A 22,343-nucleotide genomic window follows, 5' to 3' on the forward strand; every position below is an offset into this window, starting at 1 on the left:
CTATACAGAGAAAACCATTTTGCCTCTAAAAAATTAAGATGTAAACATTTACCTAAATATTTGGATTTATGAGTAGAAAGACACTGTAGGCTACTAAACATATGGTATTCAAAATGTGAGGTGAGCTTTGAACAGGTTATATGACAGGTCTACAAAGTATTAATGTCAGAATCCAGTTTCACTGACAACTATTTTGAGACAGATAAATAATAATACTTTTCTTTCTCCATTTCCCCAGTCCAGGTTTTTGCTTTGAATAATAAATGGCAAGGTTGTCAAAGTTTGGGGAAATAAAATTAATTGCCACTTAATGTTGTATCTTTCGGCTTTTCCCAGTTAGGGGTCACCACAGCGGAACTCCGGTCCGCTAATGATTGGCAGTAGATTTTTATGTACCGAGTTGCCAGCTCTGACGCACAACCTTCAACAAAGGTATGCCCATTCACGCATGTCTCCACACAGAAGACGCTTTAGCTGAGAATCGAACAGGACAACGTCATACTGTGAGGCGACAATGATACTGCAGCACCACCACAGAATTGCCACTTAGTGTGACCTTAAAATGGATGATAGGGTGTTTCTTGCCAAAACTGATTTTTCACTGTTTTACTATACTGCGTTTCTTGAACTCTGATTTAAAGAAGTGCATTTAATAAAATGGCATATTAGTCTTCAAATATGGTGTTAACACATTGTATATACTCAAATGCTACAGCAGGATAAAACTATTTAATCTGAATCTAGTTTTTCCTTATATGCAGATATGCAAGACAGATTACAACACAAACAAATATTATCAGCTCTGGTATCACCAGTCAGTTCTTCCTACCAACAAAATTGCTGACAAAACAACTCAAAGTATTTTTGTTAGGTGCAGTCCCAAGAAAGAGCTGACCATAAATATATTTCACGAAAAAGTAAATATACTATATGTTTTATTACAGTGACCATGAATAAATGATCCTAAAGAATGATATTGAGGTGTTAGTAGCAAGGATTTACTTTGAAAACTTGAATTTTGTATACGTGACACATGATTAATAGGCCCCAAAACAACTACTGAAAACAGTAACACTCCCATTTTAGGGGGATGTCATAGGGGTATAGGGGTAAGCCCCCATATCCTTGGATATATATATATATATATATATATATATATATATATATATATATATATATATATATATATATGGGTTCCTATTACATTATCGAAGTTCTGAAACTCCGAACACCATAAGGTCAAAACCTTATGTTCGAAGGCTCAGAAATTTGATTAAGTAAAAAAAAAAAAAAAAAAAGAAAAGAAATAAAGTCTTGCAAACAGGGGGGCAAGCCCCCCTGCACCCCCCACACCCCCGCTCTTTAAATATACCAACTCCAAGATCGCAATACAGTGCGGAAAGGAAAGATTTCCCTTTACCGCACTGTAGTGCGATCTCGGAGTTGGTATATTTAAAGAGTGGGGGTGTGTGGGGGTGCAGGGAGGCTTTCTCCCTTGCTTGCAAGAGTTAGTTTCTGTTTTTTGTGTTTTATTTTTTTTTTTACGTTGTTCAAAATTATAAAACTTCGAACATACAAGTTCGATCTTGTAGTGTTCAAAGTTTTATAGTTTTGCCAATGTAATAGGAACCTATATATATATATATATATATATATATATATATATATATATATATATATATATATATATATCACAAATTCATTACTCAGAAGAGAGTAAAAGTAATAAAAATGCAGCATACACCTTCTCACTGTTCTCTAAGTTTAACCACCATTACAAGATGTCAGTGACCTTGCCTTAATAATGTTCTGAAGGTCAATCAACTGATGGGTTTCACCAGCTGTAGATTTGTGTGCTTTATCTGAAGCAGCATGATAGTTAAAGGGACATAAATACTTAAAAATAAATTACATTAGGAGCAGAAGGGTTTAAAGAAAATGGATAGCTTATCAAGAACAATGATCCAACGTATACTTAATGTTATCAAAGTGATTGTTCAAATACATCATGGTCATAAAGCATGGCAGTAATGTCACTTTTAAATTAATGAATAGATATAGTATAGACTTAATCACATACTGTGAATTATTTTGTAGACACCTGTTCTCTGGTACAAAATGTCATTTTTTTAAATAAGAGCTCTATTCAAGATGTCAGGTAAATAGAGGCATATCATTTGCTTTAAATAACTTTAAATCCTTAATTATATTTCAAACTAGATTCAAACGATGTCTCAGATCATAATGAGACTGTAAACAGTGGACGTGGAAGAAATGTAAAATTGCAATTACTACTTTTTGCCTAGAATGTTTTTAAATGGATATTGTTTTTTTTTATTATAATTAAAACTAGCATATGTTGCACATTATAATATTACAAACAATTTAGTATGAAGTATAGATATATATTTATATATAAAAGTATTTCATTGTAAAAATTGTTAACATGTAAACATTGATATAAAGAAACTGCATTCCATACATATATACATTAGGCAGGGTTGGCAACAAATTGGTAATATTATAATTGGACTTGTATATTCCAACCATTTCAGAAGTCTTGGTTATTTAGCTGTTCCATCTGAAAGGGAAAAGAGTTTAAGGTAAAGATATGCCTGAGGCATTCATAAAACTGATCTTACCTTCACAGACATTTTTCCACAGTTTTAGTCTGTGGAGAATATCCCTGCTAAACTAAAACTTAACAAGAAACTGATACATTTAGAAGGAGATAACAGTATTTCCAGAAATGTTCATAGTGCACCTGACCAAAGACCTGACATAGCAGCACTGAATTAATTCAGGTAAGTAAATGTTGCGACTAAGTCCGGAAGCATCACTACATCAGATTTGTGTCTGTAAAGCATGGGTAGGAGGCGTATATGGAGGAGGCGCTGGTAATGGTTTGATTCCCCTGGTCTTCATGTAGGAAAGAAACTGGTCTGGAATCTCAGCTAGTACATCTTTAGCCAAGCGGGCCATACTGAGAATGTTATTTCCACTTCTGTCGACATAGTCTCTGAATGGAACAAACTGAAAAACACAATATGAAACCATAGTTACTCTTTTAATGTATGAAACGTTTGTATAAAATTATACATATCTTGACCTGAAACAATTTAAGACAGAAACATACATTTTATGGCAGGTTTAACATTATTGTGCTTTTAATGCAATGACATGCATCTTTCTGAAATGCATGCGCTTCTGCTTTTAGAAAATAGTTATGAATGCTGTACCTCCAGATGGATGGAAGAAAGAGTACATGCCCAGTGTGTTATCTTACTTTATACTTGCATATTAATGCATGAACTATTATTTTTCCTGTTGGAATTGATTCTTTTACAGAAAAAATAGTGTTATGCAGAAGTAAAATGTTTATCCAAGCTATCACTGACTTGGGGTAAATTGAATAACATCAATCCCATTCAGAGAAACAAGCATGCAGTTATACAACCAACAGCTAATGACTTAACTTTATTATACCTCATAATGCCAGATGCATCTTTAAACAAAGTGAGTTCTTCATTGTCTTTTTATAAAAATAATGTTCTGACCATCCATAATGCTTCTCTGCCTTAATGTACAGCATTCATTCAAATGACTAGATACACAACAGCTGATAAATATAATGCTTCAAACATTTCTATTAAATGTACAGAAATCAGTATTCATATCCCTGTATTATGGATCTGGGTGGATAATGTAAAACTAATCTACTAGCAAGCTATTTCATTTAGATGTCAAGGCCTCTAAAACAACCACTGGGTGCCAACTCCCTCTCATGGAAATCCTGGAGGTACACTTACACTCCAACAATTTAGTTTGGTTTGGTTCCCTGAAGACACCATCCAAGACAACTTACAAAACATCCACTGAATAACATTGAGAACTCTTCCTAATGCACCCCCTACATACAGTACTGAAAAGATACATTGGACTGTCCCTTCCCTGAGGCACACCGCCTACACAAGTATATTTGAAACTTGTCCATTAAAAGGAATTCTTCAGCATCCTTTAACATGCAAAGGAAGTAAAATTCTTTCCTGAAATCATTAGAAGCTGATCATTTTTTCAAATTCTACTGCAAACAAAAGAAGACCAGTTCGCCTCTCCATATTCTCATTAGCTGATTAATAAGGGTATGAGGTTCTTAATGAAGTCTTGTTTTTTTTTAATAATAAAACTTGACATTAAAATCATGTCCTGAAAAAGAAAAAAAATGAGTGGTTTGGGGACTCCTTGATATTTATTGGTTGTTGTTTGGATTTAGGTGTTTCTGTGTGTTACATGCTTAGTTGCAGTAATAGACATATGTTGTCTATACAGTAATTATGTTAACTGGAAATAAATTATGCATGATCGTAACCTTAATGCTTTTTGATGACAATGACTTTGGTTACTGCATTGGTTAGAACAAATCTATACAGCTTCTTTGCTTGTTAGTGACCTAAGCTCTTATTGTTCTCCTCTTGAAAGTTGTACCTCAAAGTATGAATTATTAAATTATTACAGTTAATGTGCTGGTACATATACATCTAAGATGTAACTGGATCTACACATCGTATTAAAATTAGGTCAAATGACAGAAACTTTTCTTCTTTCTAGTTGAACAAATTGAGTGACCAAACACAGCTAGGGCTATAATGATTGCATTATATTCTGGATTAAACTGAATTTGCTTTCTCTAATAGTGCTCTGATGTTCACACCTGATCTAGTTATGAAGAGGAATCAATTTAACAGGTGACATTCCCAAAAAAGTATTGTTGGTATGAGAAAAGTGTTAAGAGATGAGTGACATAATCTAACTGGGCTCCCTCTTGAAATGTTGGCACTTCAAATTCTGAGTGCTGATGAGCTGGGGGGGTGGGTACTAAAAACACAGGAGAAAAGCTAATCTCAAAAATTGCTCTTCTCCTTAAGACTTGCCTCCCCTGCATCCCCTGAACTTATATATATCATACCTCGGAGAAAATGGAATATTCTGAGAAATGGCATCTTGGACTTAGATTTACATATACTAAGTATACTTAGTATATGTAAATCTGATGTTTTGGCCATTCATTTTCTGTATTTTGAAATTTGCTCTAGCAGGTACTGACATTTCAAATTGTATTCTTCTAACTGCACATTGCTGTGGGTGGTATGTTCTTTTGGCACAAAGCATTTATTTACAGCTGCACTGAATGTTTCTGCTATTATGGCTAAAGTTATTTACTCTTTATTAAATGTTGCAGTGGCAACCTTACAATGGGCTAAAGCTGTGACTGTGATGTTTTTATATTTTATTACTTTTCATTTCTCTGCTGCAGAAGAATTAAACTGAGATATATGTTTCTTGGATGAGACCACCACACTGGAAACTTCCGCTCAGGTGGCTTTAGCACACATGACCAGCAGCTCTACTTCAGATCTACAATAATGGTTGAGCTCTTCACTCGGTCATGAAGACTTAAATGCAGCTGCCCATGAAAGAACCTTGTTTCTGACACAGTTGCATCCATGCTCTCATCTCAGCCATAGCTACACTGTGAAGGAGCCTTGTTTCTGCCACTTTTATCCATGATTATATCAGCTGAGTCTCTACCTAATGAGTGTGAAAACAAGTCAGGATGAAGACATAGAAAAGTGAGTTTCTTCTTTCCCTCTCAATACAACTGTAAAATACTTTTGGAAGGAGGAAGCTCATTGCATCATGAGAGACTAACTTTCTTCTGTTATGCTAGAGAGCCAGTAGATGAGAAAACCTTTCAGAAAAGAAAGTTTGCATGAAGTCTTTCAATGTGACAGGCCTCTTTACATTACTTGAAGTTCAGTGCTACTTTTATGACAAAAAAATGTACCTCTCTCAGTGCTGTTTCTGACAGATTCCATGGACCAATGTTACTGGTACTTGGTTCACTCAAGTTAACCGAGGTTCAAAATCATACCTTGGGTTATACAAGTTAGTATTGCAGTGATTAGTGTACACTTACATTTATCAACAGTTTCTGCAGAGATACAGCATCGATTGATGCATGTACCATAGCCTAATCTAACAGTATGGAGGAAGGAAGGCTCAGCCTTAATTAATTTCTTTCAGGGGATCAGTTTTATTCACTTTTTTTTTTCAAATATAATTTTTATTGCATTTTCCTCTTTTTTAATTACAAATAAAAAAGTAATAAAACATAAATATAAAAGGACAAGATACATGGAATATCAATTTGCAATAAACATAATAACATAGACAGGACATATACTATCAGTGTTCATTTAACAATATGAAAATTTGCTAACATTTTAACTGTTCACGTTAAAGTATAAGACAAAATTTACTCAGAGATATTTTAATCTTAATAGAATCTGTTATTGAAACCGTTTCGTCAAAATATACCTACCAAACTTTAGTTGTATCTTGTAATAACTATGTACACGATATACAGTTGATGTCATCTCTAATGTTCAGTATGTTCAGTATGTTTGCACTTCCTAGACTTTCCCAGTTAAGATGAGTAAAAGTTTTGCTAATATTTATTTCCTTTTATTTTTCCTTATTTGTTTAGAGTACTAGTTTTGTTGTAGTCCCTTGTCTATAGACAGGTTTTACTTTAAGATTTCTATAATTGTTTTCTAATATTTCTGATAATAGGATAGTTTTTTTGGCTTCTTGTGATTAGTTTGTTGGCTAATATGTATTTCATATCCATTCCTTTAAATTCGTCCCATGTAATTTTAGTTCTGTCTAGCCAATTTTGAGCTATGTATGATTTCATCATTGCACACAATGTTACTATGATGTGTTTGTTTTCATATGAAAAGTTGGTGGGGAATACATGTAAAATTGCAATTTCCCATGACAGGGTAGATTTAGTATATCCCTTTTTTTTCTAACTTAGTTCTTAACAAGCACCATGATTTGTAAACATTTTTACAGCTCCAGAAAATATGAAGGGTATCAGCTGGGCTGTTTGGACATGTGGGGCAATAAAGAGAGAGAGAAGGACTGATTTAGAAAGAGTGGTGTATGGTAGGCATTATTGTTAATCACAATTTGGATATAAATACATTTTTTGAGAGGGGTTAATTTCAAGGTGAGTTCAATTGCAGCAGATTTTTGGTCAACAGTAATCTTGTTATTTTTCCTTCTCAATATTTTGAGTTTAGGAATGAATCTTGGTACTTACTCCTTGTTAGTAATCCATATGTGTTTGATAGCATTTTGGATCTCGAAAGCAATAGGTTAATCATTTGTAGGTATAGCTGCATATCTTGTTAGCCTATTTTGACATTTGTAGGATTTGTGTTGCTGAGGTATAGTATTTGGTTGATAATAATGTTATAACTTTTATTTACTTCTAATCTTTGCTTTATATTTTCAGTTGAAAGGTTTTTGCCTTGGTAGAAGTCCCATACAGTCCCATACAGTGGTATTTTTAATTAATGGGTATTGATTCAGGTTTAGCATAGTGTTATTTAACCTAATATTAGGGTTTAAGTGTATTGGTTGTCCTAGTAACAAAGTATCCTTAAGATTTAGGGAGGGTAACAGCTTTTGAAATAATAATGTATTTCTTAGGATTATGGGGTGGATTTTAAAATACCTTAGTATCATAGAGTTTAGAAAGTGTATTGCTTTAGGGTTTAAATTTGATTAAATTAGATGTTTATAATATATTTTAATCCAGACTGGATAACATGCTTTGTTAGACAATTCGTAATTTCCTATTTGTATAAGTCGACTAGTGTTTATAATGTCATAGTATGTTTGAAAATCAAATAATCCTAGGCCACCTTTCTGTTTGGGTAATGTTAATCTAGAGTATTTTATTCTTGCATTTATAGGATGATAAATATATTTCCCTAGTAGTGTTTCAAGTTGGAAAACAAGTTATTTGTTTTATTTTGATTAATAGCGTTAAAGTGAAACAGTAATCTTGGGAGAATATTCATTTTAACTATAGTTGCCTTAGATAGTGGAGATAGGTTAAGATTTAACCATCTTTTAGTGTCTTCTGTGATGTTAGCCCATGTTTTAAACAGATTATTTTTAGTCAAATTTATACATAGTGTTGTCGTAGCTCTGTTGTATAAGGCCCTCACCATGTTTATATATTCATCAGGAATGCTACATCTTTTGAGCATCTTGAATAGAAAATCAAGGTTTATTCTAGCAAAAGCTTTAAATGCATCTACTGATCATTTGCTTTTAAACTGATGATTGACTCAGTGGTGAGTGTTTTGTCACATGCCTGTCATTCATAAAGCCTAGTTGTTCAGTAGATATAATGAGAGGTAGATTTTTTTTATTCTACTAGTTAAGCCTGTTGAGAGAATTTTGATATCAATATTTATGAATGCTACCAGTCTGTATTTGTTTGGATTTAATGCATCTGAGTTGGGTTTTGGTATGAGTATAGTTTTTGAGTTGTTGATATACAAGGTCCTTGATTCCATACTTTAATACGTGTTCATATACTTTCAATAGTATTTGAGCTATCTGTTTCTTAAAAGTCTTATAGAACTCCGACACATAATCATCTGGCTCTGGTGATTTACCTGGTTTCAGCTTATTTACAGCAGCAATGATTTCCTCTACATTTATAGGGGCTTTAAGATTATTTATTTGTGTTTCGTTTATTACTGGAAATTGCAATTCTTCAGTGAACTGATATAATAGTAATTCATTGTATTGGTCATGTTGGCCATATAGTTTTTGATAGATCTCTTCAAAGCCATTATAATCTCTTTGTCTGTATCTAGAGTTTTGTTATTGTAATTCAGTTGTTTTATTTTAGTAGGGGATTTTTTATGTTTATGATTCTTGCCACAGCTTTTGAAGGGGATTGAGCCCATTCTGCATACTTGTGGAGAAGTTTAATTTCAGTAAGAGTAATGTTGTGTTTGAATTTCATGTAGTTGTCCTTGTAAGGTAATGATTTGACTTTCAGGTTCTGGTGAGTGTTTAATTTGTAATTCTAACTCTATACTTTTTAATTTTGATTCTATTGGAACATTTTCCTTGTTTAAATTTTTATAGAGAGTGGCTTTTTGGATTAATATTCCCCTAATAGTATTTTTTCATTTCCCATTGAATATCATATGGTATATTTGTTACTTCTAGGTTAATTTTAGCATGAGTGAGCATGTCAGTGGTTTCCTGTGAAACTTCTTTTTCCTTTAATAAGTTGGCATTTAAAGTCCAGTTCGCTGGTGTTAGGGATCTCTGTGTGGCGCTATCCATCTTTATTGTAATGTTTATTTTTGCATGGTCTGATATTGTTCTGGATTCACTATTGTAGGTAATTGCATTATTTAGTAAAGTTTCAGAAATTAAAAACATATCTATTCTGGACCAAGACTTGTGGTAAGGCAAAAAATAAGTGAATTTATTGGTTGATGGAATATTTCTATAGTTTTCAAAAGGGTCAGCTAGCTTAAAATCTTCTATTATTTCAGCTATTAATGTACTAAGTTGCACAGGTTGCTTGTTTTCTTTATTTGTTCTATCTAGTTCTGGATTAATTATCATATTCCAGTTGCCACCTATGATGTATAAATAAGTAGGAAAATTCTCTAGAATTTTGCATATCTCGTATAGGTATGCTGATTGATGCAAACATGGGGCATATACATTTAAGACTAAGAAAGGTTTTTTAAACATAGGCAGTTCACAAGTAAAATAACACCATCTACCCTTTGGGTCATAACTACTCTTCATTATACTGCCATCAAATTATTTTTTTAACTATTGTTGCAACTCCCCTAGAAGCTGTACTGCCACCAGCAGCTACAATCTGTTTCACCCATTTTTTTTGTGTCTTTCTCCCATTATTCCTTCAACATATGTGTTTCTTGAGTGAAAGTTATCTCTGCCTTGGATTTGGAAGTTAAATGCATTACTAGATTCTTATTGTTCTTACTTTGTAGGCCCTTTACATTCCATGAATCTAGAGAAACCATCTAAGGGATTTATGAACAGAATGATGATTTTTTGAGCTACTAGATAGATATAGGGATATATGTAACTTTAAATTCTTCTTAGAGTTTTTGGTGCAGGTCAATGATATGAATATCAGTGTGACATAACTCCCTTTCAGACTCCCCCTCCCCCGTGCTTACCCACGCTAACCCACTAACTGAAAGAGAGATAAATCGAGCATTTACAACTGTATTACAAAAAGTTCCTGTCATTCTAAGTCCCTGCAAAACTATAGCAACATACGTAACAGCTTGTCCAAAACCAGTACATAGATAATAGCAAAAAATATGGTTACTAACCCTTTCTTTGTTTGAAAGTATTTATCCTGAGCATTTTATAGAATGCCTTTAACTAAATTTAAAATATCTATCTGTGTAAGAAACCTTTAAATAGTGCTTTTCAAAAAGCATACCATAACATTTCTTTCTTACTCACAAAAAGAAAACAATTACAAGAACATATTGAACATGACTTGTTATAGTTTGTCAGTTTCTTTTGCATGCTCCTTATTTTGATGATTTCAAAGACAGTCCTTTCTTTTAGTATACAGCAGATCTTGCTTGTTGGGTCAATATCTACGGTAAGGATTGGTGATATTTCTTTCCAATGATCATCATTGGAAAGAAATTAAAATGAAAACACTATCAGAGACAGATAAGAATACTCTCATCCCCTCATATCACTGAAGGAGAAACCTCTAGACGATACAGACATAAAAGCTTTTTGTCTGATCATTTGCCAATAATGTGTTACACACTCACTTTATAAACACAGGTGGTAAAGTGTTCTGACAGGATACTTCGACAGCTGACAGCCTCTGGCCCTTGGGTTACTTTATCTGACATGGTACTTCTGCTTTTTTAAATAAACTCTAGCCTGTCATAATGTTTATCACAAACACTATAGAAAAACAAAACCACTCCCCATAGATGCATTTATTACCCTCATTCTTTTGTGTTTGTTATTTATTTTAGTTATTGACATATTAGTAAACTGCTGTGAATCTGTTACTTCATTAGTACACAGATTATTGCATTTACAGCAACACACACAGTAAAACAATGAGGTTATGAGCCAATAAGTTCAAAAAAGCTGAGCAGTAGCATTGACGTCTAAATATTACATCTGCATAAAGAAATATTGCTGGTATAACTAAATGAAGTGAATACATACAGGCAGATACACACACGCACATGCACACACATGCACACGCACACACACACACACACACACACACACACACACACACACACACACACACACACACACACACACACACACACACACACACACACACACACACACACACACATGCATGCAAACACACACACACACATGCACACACACACACACACACACACACACACACACACACACACACACACACACACACACCTGGATTTTCACAGAGTGTTCAGAGTTTTGCCTTATATTTTTGGCCAGTTCCTCATAAAAATATTGTTTTTTGGCAAATCATTGAAGATTCAATTCACATTTGAGTTTCAGATGTCATTCATCCAGAAAATGAATGCTAATACAAAACCTGCTATTCTAGCGACTTTCTAAGTTTATAAGAGCAGCATTTAAAAACTGTCCATGATTTTGGGCCTTTGCTCCCTCCCCACCATCTGCACCACCACACACACAGGCACACATAAACAGTGCTTTCTTCAATCGTGCTATAGTACTGGCATTTGTGCTTTAGCATGGGCAAGCTGCAGTTTGTAAAAGTGACTTTATTTCTGTCCATTGTGTATGTGTGTGATGGCAGATTTTAACAGAACTTGCCCTTAACACAGAAACAAAGGAAATCATTAGGTTATAAGTTACTATTTACTCATCAACATAGAAAGACTCACTCAGTTTGACATTACACATTCTGGATAAGTTTCTTATAGTTAAGACACTGTTTTGTGGCTGCATAGTGGCATTGCATATATAATGGGAATAAAACTTAAGTTTGAGGATGGAAGCTCATTCCTTTAATGGCAGTCCCAGAAATTCAGTTACTTTGAACCACCTCTTGTAACTGCGGAACATATTTATGCTAGGGCAATAGTTACTTAGAAAGTGTTTTTATTTCTAGATGCTTTTTTGTTCTCTGCCTGTCAACTACAAAGCCTCGCCCTAGTGAACTTGAGCCCATTTGTTTCTCAGTTTTAGGGAATTCCCAGTACTACTACATCAATACAGGTAGGCATCAGGGTTGTTTGCACCCTAGCTGTCACCCTGCAATGAGGATGTTTGTACTTTTGCTTAACCTCCACCCTCTAGGTCAGGAGATGAATAATTCACATCACTGCAGATACTCACAATATTCTCCCACTTGGATGAATGCATAGATCACACAAATCCATCTAAGGTATTCCTCTATAGTGACCGATTCATTATGCAATCAGCTTTATCCCATCCTCCAAGGGATCAGCAATGCATCGTAGGTATTCCTCTGTAGTGACCGATTCATTATGTAGTCAGCTCTATCCCACCCAAGCCATTAATCAAACTTAAGTCATCTATGCCATTGGTGATGGCTACTTGAACACATGAACAAGATGCTGCAGCCCACAGAAATGCAGGTTAGATGGTCACCATAATTGTTCAGTATAGACCAGAGGTCTTAGAACAACCTGATTTGTGAAAGAAATTTTTCACTCCATGTGTGTCCAGTAGTATGCAGTGGGGCTGGTCTACTTACTGCCATGTTTTATATAGGAGCCACTGATTACCAAGAAATGTTTCTGTGTGGGCTAAATGCCATGAGGTCTGCATAGAGCAATGGTGATTGTTTTGGGTCTGGCCTGTTACAGGAGCTTCAGGCAGGCTTGTGATGCTGTTCCTGATTGTGTATGATCTCTATTGAGTAGACACCAGTAAACTGAGCTTGTATCTGAAGCAGTTTCATGGGCCGCAGTTTAGATTAATTTAGGCACTGAAGTTAACTGGGACTGGTTAACCTGGATAAACTTCTTGGAATTGGGGGACTGGGAGTTTGGACATATATGGTAGATAACTTAATTTCAACTGTATTAAAGAAGTTGCCGTTTGGTAAGTGTAACATTTTTGTGCGTACAGTTTGTAAAGGACATTTTTCTTTTCATGTGAGTCCAGTAGTTCGTGCATCACTTTGACTAGCACTGTAACAAATTCATATTTTGGTAACAGTTTTTCATACAGCTGGTGACATATATCTTCTGTTCGTACTTTTTCATTCTAGCTGAAGTTGATTTATGTTTGGAATATCCCACAATTCAAGAAAAAGGGAAACCACAAGGAAAACTTGTGTTTTGTATTGTCAGGGCTGGGAATTGGCATGCTGTTACAAGTTACCTGACATTTTGAGAAGTTATCAGCAGTAGATCCTAAAGCTTAAGAAACCATTGAAAAGAAGTAACATACTATAGGTCAGCTGCCGCAGCATCAATTTGAATAATCTAATAGTATTACAGAAGAAGGTTGCAATTGTATTATTTTCTGCATCGTTGAAATGCAGTCGCCAAGTGATGAGCAGCTCTAACTGTGTGTGTGTCATTTCAGACTAGAATTTTTTCAGTGTTTTTACAATACTTCCTGTGTTGTTGAATGTCTACTTATGCTTAAGATGATTATTCTCATTTCCCCATTGTTACAGCTTTTAGTCAAGTTTAGCTTCAAAGAATCAGTGGTATTTCTTCTGTAGCAGACAAATTGTCTTCTATTGTTTCTTTGGAATTTGGCAATTGTTGCCAAATTCCTAGCTAATTTTCTTTTTGTTTTCCTGCTTATATTAAGAGTGCGGGGAAGCCTGCTGTTATCTAAATTGAAAGGCTCCAGTAATCCGAGCACTGAACACATGGTCTTATATTAATATTGTTGCAATTCTGATCTGATTCCTGATTTGACAAGCAGGGAAATATTGTTTTCTGTTGCATTTATAATTGCTTGGATAATTTATACAGATTAAGTGCTTTTTTTGTATTACTCCACATTTTTACTGTTTGTTTAATAAATTCTTTCCTCCCACCACTCTTTCCTCCCTCTACTCCTCCCTTTCACCCTCTCATTCTCTCTTTCCAGCCTATCTCCAACTATACTCCCTTTATCTTATCCTAAATCTTTTTCCCACTACTTGATACTTCACTTTTTTTCCAACCAAAACTCCTTCTGTCCAACTATCCTTCTCTCCTAATATCCTTCTTTTGTCTTCTCCCCACTCCATCATGGTGCTCTACCACAATAATCTACAATTTCTTCTTTTCTTAACCACTACTCTAACTTCCTGTCAACACCATCTCCTTCCCCTCTCCCCTCCCTTACACTTTCAATCCTTTCACCACACCATAACAAACTCCCACACTATGTTATAACACCTAGCCTCTTCACCATCACCAATCTAGCACTTCACACATACAGATACACTCATGAACTTACCTCACTTCAACTTCTTCGTAAATATACCAAACTTACTCTCAAACATCCTTACCCCGTTATTCATTTAAACACAAACCTCAAACTTAGCGGAGATATCCACCCTAACCCAGGTCCCAAGAATAATCTACTGGAACCAAACACTCTTCCCCCATACAAATACTAATATTAATATCACTCTCATCCCAATAAATCAAACCTATTTCTTCTGAGCATGAACCTCAGGAGTCTATCAAATAAAATACACAAATTTCATGCAACTCTCTCATTCTATGCTCCTGACATAGCAGTTCTGACTGAAACCTGGCTAAAACCCAACATAAGGGATAGTGAAATACTAACCCATGGCTACAACTTCCACAGAATGGATAGACTAAACAAAAGGGGTGGAGGCATAGCTATCACCTATAAGAATACTCTCAGCCTTCAATTCCTTGAACCTAACCCTCCAAAATTCAATAACACAGAACTGCTATCTACCAAACTTGTAATAAACTCCAAAACATCTATAATTATAATAACTAACTACATCCCACCTGCCAACAATCCTGCCATAATTGAGGACTCCCTCCACTAGACATCTCTAATATTCTCCCAAGAAGCCATTGTTATTGGTGACTTTAACACAGAGTGGAATACTTGTTCCGCTGACAGCCCATCAAATTTCATGCACCTATATGGATTCTCCCAGCTTACACAATCACCAGCTAGTGTGGATAAAACATCTAATAGACATTCAATACTAGACTGGAAATTAACCAACAAACCATCATACCCCTACCACTCAGGTTACCTCCCAGATAGTATTAATGACCACCTAACCAACTACCTGGTTAGACAATGGCAACACATCACCAAAACACTACATTCAGACAAACATGCAGCAAAGAACACTTCTCATCCCAAACATTCTTATCTACCTTACAACAATGCGACTGGTCCCCACTATTATCACTCTCACTGCATGCTGCTGTATCATACTTCGATAACACATTTCTAGATGTTCTAGATACCTTAGCACCTCCTAGAACTATTAGAATCAAGACAAACTATGCTCCCTGGCTGACAAGAGAAACTAAACTAGTACTCAAAACCAAAGACAAAGCCTGGGTTCAATACCAGTCCAACAAAACCCAAACCTCCCTCGATTTGTTTCGCCATCTGTGAAACAAAGCAAAGAAACAGGTCAAACATGATAAAATTCCTACTACTTTACCACCCAACAAAAATACTAAAACAATTCCAAAAAATTCTGGGCTTCTGTAAATCAACTGTTAAAACCAAGTCAACCCAAAACCCTAACACCTACCATACAAATTCTTCAGACAGTATAGCCACACAATTTAGCACCTACTTTAAAACCTCTATATTAACCCTAACCCAAACCAACAACAATACTCCTCTAACCATTCCCACAAATATTTCCCATACCTTTTCACTCAAAACAGTAAAAACTAGCACCATAAAAAACTACTCGATAAACTTAGTCCTACTCCTTTCACTGCTGACAATTAACCTTCTGAATATCTCAAGCTAGCTGCTGACACAATCTCTTACCCTATCTCTATCTTAATAAATTGCTCCATAACAGAACAGTACATTCCCATGATTTGGAAACATTCCTATATCACCCCATTACATAAAGGCAGTACCTCTACAGACTTCTCCAATTACAGGCCTATTGCCATCTTATCATATTCCCTAAAGGATTCAGTATTACCTGAGAAGATAAATGTGGTGGGGCACTGCTATCACGTTCAAAGATAACCTCAAGATAGTTCAGCTTAACATCAGCCCATCCAGTCTCACTAATGTAGAAATTATAATGGCTAGACTGAACATAAAAACAAATCTATTATCATTATAGCTGTCTACCCCCCCCCCCCCGCCAATAACCTCCAAAATACTGAACACATCCTTGAATGGGCCTCCACTAATTTCAACAATGAAACAATAATACTTGGTGACTTTAACCTTGATAGGCTCACTTGCTCCTCAAATTCTGCAACAAACTTTGTAAATCTATATAACTTTCACCAAAACATACTCCACCCAACTCGCATTGACAAACACACAAATAGACATTCCACCCTTGATTAGACTTTAACAAATAAATCTAACATTAAATATTATGCCGGCTGTCTACCTGAAGCTTTAAGTGACCACTTCCCAGCATATCTAATAAGACAAAATTTAAATAACTGCAGCAACATCACATTTAGCTATATTCAGAACAAAAAACAAATTTCCCCATCTATATTTAATAATATCTTAAAACAACATAACGGGGATCTCCTGAAAACCCTACAACTGGACCTAGCAGGACAATATTTCAACAATACCTTCCTACAAACATTGAATGAACTCACCCTACTTAGGAAAATTCGTACAAAAACAAAATACTGCCCTGGTTAGCAAAAGAAACACTTCTATTACTCAAGGAAAGTGGTACAGCATGGTCTTGTTATCACTCTAACCAAACCAAAGGTCATTGTTCCTCTCTACTCATCCCTCATCAGACCCATTAGAGAGTACAATGCCCTGTTTGGCATGTATCTCACAAGACACCTACAAACAATTGGAAAGGCCACAGAAATACCTCACTAAGAGGATTACGGGCCTCAAACAGATGTCATACACAGACTATCTCAAAAAACTCCAGCTCTACTGCATCACATATCACCTACTCAGAGGTGATCTCTGCCTAACATACAAAGCTATGTCAAACCCAGAGCTGGTGGACATGCTACACTTAAAGAAATCCCAATCACTCTGAACCACATGCTCCAGGGACCTAAACCTTGTCACCACAATAAACAGAGCATGCTGGAGGGATAGAGTCCTGTCCCAGAGGCTTCCCATACTCTGGAATAAACTACCCATTCATGTCAAGCAAAGCTCCTCATTGGTCCTCTTTAAGAAAAATCTTGACGATTGGATGGGAAATAGAAAATTCACTGTGGGGATCACTTCTGTGGCACTGCTTGACAGGGGCACAGGAAAATCATTTTCTTGGGTGGTGAAAGCCAGGGAACTTTTTTGGCTAGGCTTATATAGGCCTCAGGGCCAATAGCCTAGTACCTACCTATGAACCTATAATCTCACTACCTACCGACAGCTCAGAAATCAGTCCAAGAAGCAAATCAAACTAGATAAAAATAAATACTTTCTATCATGTCAACAAAAATTCCAAACAAACCCACAGAAATGTTAGCCATCAGCTAACCAGCTTCTTAAACCTGCAAAGCTTACTACCCCAGCCCCTGTAACAACTAATACCTCAGACTGCATAGCCACTCAATTCAATACCCATTTTATTACCTCAATAACCTCACTTCTAAACAATACTACTAACTTTCCTCTTTCTATACCAACTCCATCTGCTCAGCTGCCCTCCCATCTCAAATTTGAGCATATCCAAACTATTTTCATTCTAAACCTACTAACAAAGTTAAAACCGTGCACTCTTTCTGCTGATCAACTACCTGGAGACTTTTTGAAACTCGCTGCCCCTTCCATTGCCTACCCTATAATCTGTTCTAATCAATCATTCTATCTCTGAACAACATGTACACCACCTCTGGAAAATATCCTATATCATTCCACTTCATAAAGGAGGATCCTCTACAGACATCTCAAACTACAAGCCATCTGGGTGATTTTAATACTGGGTGATTTTAACTACCCTGCCATTAACTGGGAAAACTATTCATGTCCAAACACCTTTGTGCAACGGTTCTTGGAATTCATAAATTCCAACGCCCTGGATCAACTAATCCATAGTCCCACCAGGGGCTCCAATATCTTAGACCTGGTCATAATCAACATGGGAAATCAATGCTCCATACCTATGGTCACCCCCTCGTTAGTCAGGTCTGACCATAAGCTAATCAACCTTAACATCCACATCCCATCCCCACCCCCCAGTAAAGAAACCACCATAAAAAACTTCTCCAAAGCCAACTTCATGCTACTCAAGTCAGAAGTGACAAACTTCATGACACCCATGCAGACGGGAACTGAAAGTTCAACTGCTGAATCCTACACTAAGGCACTGTACGAGCACATCCACTCATGCATGAATCGTGCCATCCCAAATAGAACCAAAATGCTCTCATCCAAAAAAAGGAAGCCAATCTGGTGGTCCCCTGCCATAAACAAACTTTACAACAAAAGGAAGAAACTTTTGCAGAAAAGAGGAAAATCCCAGTATGCAAAAACTCCTTACTAGCCTCAGTAAGAAACTGAGATGCCTCATAAAATCCTCCAAAGCTAGTTACGAAAATAAAATTGCTAAAGATTCCAAAGACAACCACAAAGTATTCTATAACTATGTCAAGAATCTAAATGGCAATGCTCAGATCTGCTCTGAGCTAAAACAGAATGGCATTAAATATACTGATCCGAAGGATATTGCCAATATCCTGGCAGATCGATTCAGTGCCAACTTCACCCCCCTCTCACCCCCTAAATGGCCCATCTCAATACCGGAAGATTGCCAAATTCCAGTAATAATGGCCACACAGGTACAAAACGCACTGTCTAAAGCCAAGAATACAGCATCCATGGGACCAGATGACATCCCGGGCTGTGTACTACATGAACTACAATATGAACTGGCACCTCACCTAAGTGTCATGTTTAATCATAGCCTCACCTCAGGTTTCATGCCCACTGAGTGGCGCAGAGCTACAGTTATCCCAATCCACAAGGGGGGATCCACCTTGGATCCCGGAAACTACCGTCCCATCAGTCTGACAAGCCTTATCTGCAAGGCCATGGAGCGTATTATCATGGAACTTATAAACAAAGACATTGGCAACCTTCAAACACTGGACCCCACCCAGTTTGGGTTTGTGAAGGGCCGATCTTGTCTCCTGAACCTGATTGACTTCTTTGAATCAGTCTCCAGAGCCATGGACAAGGGTAAGGTGGTCCACACAGCCTATCTAGACCTTGCCAAGGCCTTTGACACCATCCCCCACTCTGGAATCATAGATAAACTTACTAAGTTGGGCATTAATCCCTATGTCACCCAATGGGTTGCTAAATGGCTTACTGATAGAACCCACACTGTAAAAGTAGCCGACTCCAAATCCAGCTCCAGACAAGTGACAAGTGGAGTATCTCAAGGTTCAGTCCTGGGGCCGCTCTTGTTTGGCATCTACTTCTCTGAAGTACAGGTCAACACTAAGGGACTCTGGCTAACAAAGTTTGCAGATGACTGCAAACTGGGAGCCATTATTGAATCCCCAAATGATGTGGATACTCTACAAAAGGGCCTTACAGAAACAGATGCTTGGTGCCAGAGCCATGGGCTCAAGCTCAATGCCAAGAAATGTATTGTTATCCCCTTTGGGAAAAAACATGTCTCCATGAATTACCATATAGGTGGCAGTACACTAAACACAGAAAGTGTGATAAGAGACTTAGGGACACAGGTGGACAGTGGTCTCACCTTCGATAACCACATCGCCACAACAGTCAGGAAATCCTTCTATGTGGCACACCTCATCACGAAGGGCTTTTCATCCAGAAAAAAGGAGGTCATTGTCCCACTGTACTCATCCCTCATTAGACCCATTATAGAATACAACGCCCCATTTGGTATGTACCTCTCAAGACATCTGCAACAACTGGAAAGGCCTCAGAAATACCTCACTAAAAGAATCACAGGCCTAAAGCAGATGCCCTACGCTGACCAATTTAAAAAACTCCAGCTATACTCTGTCGCATATCGTCTACTCAGAGGCGATCTCTGCTTAACATACAAGGCCATGTCAAACCCAGAGCTGTTGGACATGCTACACTTAAAGAAATCCCAATCCCTCAAAGCTACACGCTCCAGGGATCTAAACCTTGTCATCACAATAAACAAAACATGCTGGAGGGATAGGTTCCTGACCCAGAGACTCCCCAGACTCTGGAATAGATTGCCCATACATGTCAAGCAGAGTGCCTCTTTGGACCTCTTCAAGAGGAACCTTGACGATTGGATGGGAGAAAGGAAATTCACCCCAGGGATCACGTCAGTCACCCTGCTAGACAGGGGTCCAGGAAAGTAAATAATGTGGGAAGAAATAGCCAGGGAATTATTATGGCTAGGCTTGTATAGGCCCTAGGGCTGATAGCCTAGTACCAACCTATGAACCTATGAACCAACAGCCATTCTCTCACCCCTAGCAAAGATACTAGAAAAGTGTATCCACAAACAAATATTAGGCTACCTCCTGCATAATGACCTGATCTCATACACAGCATGGCTTTTGACCCAAGCACAGTAGTAATACAGCCCTTATAACATTCACCAACATCAATCAGCTCAAAAACAATAATCAACATGGCTCTGCAACCTTCCTTGATATGTCAAAAGCCTTTGACACCGTATCTCACCAAATCTTATTAATACACTGGCCTCTTGTAACCTCTGTCTTGAAGCCGTTAGCTGGTTCGATAGCTATCTCTCAAACAGTAACCAGGCTACCTTATGGAATAACAGGCTCTCCCTCTGCTACCTGTATCAGTCAGAGTCCCTCAAGGCTCATTCCTTGGGCCACTACTCTTTACTATTTTTACTAATGACCTCCACTCAGCCACTAGCCCAGCCAGTATCATACAATACGCAGATGATGCCACCCTTATCTGCCCTGGTCCCAATATTAATTTGCTTCAAGAAAGCACTCAGACTGCCCTTAGAAACATAGAAAACAGAAAACTACCTTGCATGCCCATCAACTCAAAACTAAGTTCATGATATTCTCAAATGATTCCATCTTAAACAATCAACCTCCTCTTACTATCCTTTCTTCCAATGGCACTAAAATAGAACCTGTCAAACATACAAAACTACTAGGAGTCACTACTGACAATGCATTAAAGTTTGACAAACACATAGCACTGGCAGTTAAAAAAGTACATATAAAACTTGGAACTCTATACAGAGCCAAGCCCTATCTTACCAGTCATGCCAGACTGGCCATAGCAAGAACCCACCATCTTTCCTCACTACTATACTGTTCACAAATATTCAACAACCTTCGAAAAACTGAAATTAATAACCTTGAATCCTGCTACAATAAGATAGCCAAATTTGCATTTAGCCACCATCAAAAAACACATTACTGTATTCCCCTTCATCAACTTAACTGGATAGAACTTCCAAACTTACTTATACTAAATCAACTATTAATTGCCCATTTAGTTATGTATAACCCAGACGACTGCTCAGCTCTAAGGAACCTAGTCCAACCTTATACAAACCTTAAATCTCTAAGGTCAGAAGACAAGGTACTACTCAAAGTTAACAAATCTCACAACTCATATGGTGACTCCTTATATGGTTGCAAAATCTCTAAATACTGGAACTCTCTACCTCAACATTTACTAGCCATCAATAACACTCAGAATTTCAAGCAAGCCCTAAGACAATACTTCTTGACTCACTGGACATGCTCCTGTTCTCCACCAGACTAATCCATTTCTACTTCTATCCCCCAATTCTGCTTCTCAGTCACACTTTCAGGGATATCACCTTATCATCTGACCCTTCAAAAAAAAAAAAAAACTTACTGTGTGTAATCAATAATCACAATGCTTTTTTGTAACCATTTTTTAATACGCTTTGATCGATAGTTGTAATAGCATAATATGTAAATATTCTATATTGTTTCTTTCTGCTTGCATAACTAAGTGTATGTACTGAAGATTCTATATTCTTTTTTCTTGTATAATTATGTGTATGTACTGGAGCTTTTCTCCCCAGTTCTCTGCTGAAAAAAGGCTATCTTTGCCCAGTCGGTCATTTACCCAGTAAATAAATAAATAATTATCTCCACTATCCAAAATTTGAGAGAAATTTATCCATTCTTAACTCATGCCTTACTTAATTTACAATAACCTTCTAACTAATTCCCAACATGGCTTAGACCGAATCACAGTACCACTACAACTCTCTGAAACTTCACAAACTCTATCAA

General features: G+C 36.8%; 1 protein-coding gene across 1 annotated transcript in view; it reads right to left on the bottom strand.

Annotated features, from left to right (window-relative positions):
* Nucleotides 1-1,662: 1,662 nt before the first annotated feature.
* Nucleotides 1,663-22,343, bottom strand: part of LOC122815689 (copine-8) — a 3,116,673-nt gene continuing 3,095,992 nt past the window's right edge. Inside the window, exon 20 of the mRNA XM_044088391.1 lies at nucleotides 1,663-3,033. Within this exon, the coding sequence (XP_043944326.1) occupies nucleotides 2,845-3,033 (189 nt within the window). The 3' untranslated portion in view covers nucleotides 1,663-2,844. The remainder of the gene's footprint in view (nucleotides 3,034-22,343) is intronic.

This window comes from Protopterus annectens, chromosome 11.part0, assembly GCF_019279795.1.
Source record: "Protopterus annectens isolate FY-2018-M chromosome 11.part0, PAN1.0, whole genome shotgun sequence".
Classification (NCBI taxonomy): Eukaryota; Metazoa; Chordata; order Ceratodontiformes; family Protopteridae; genus Protopterus; species Protopterus annectens.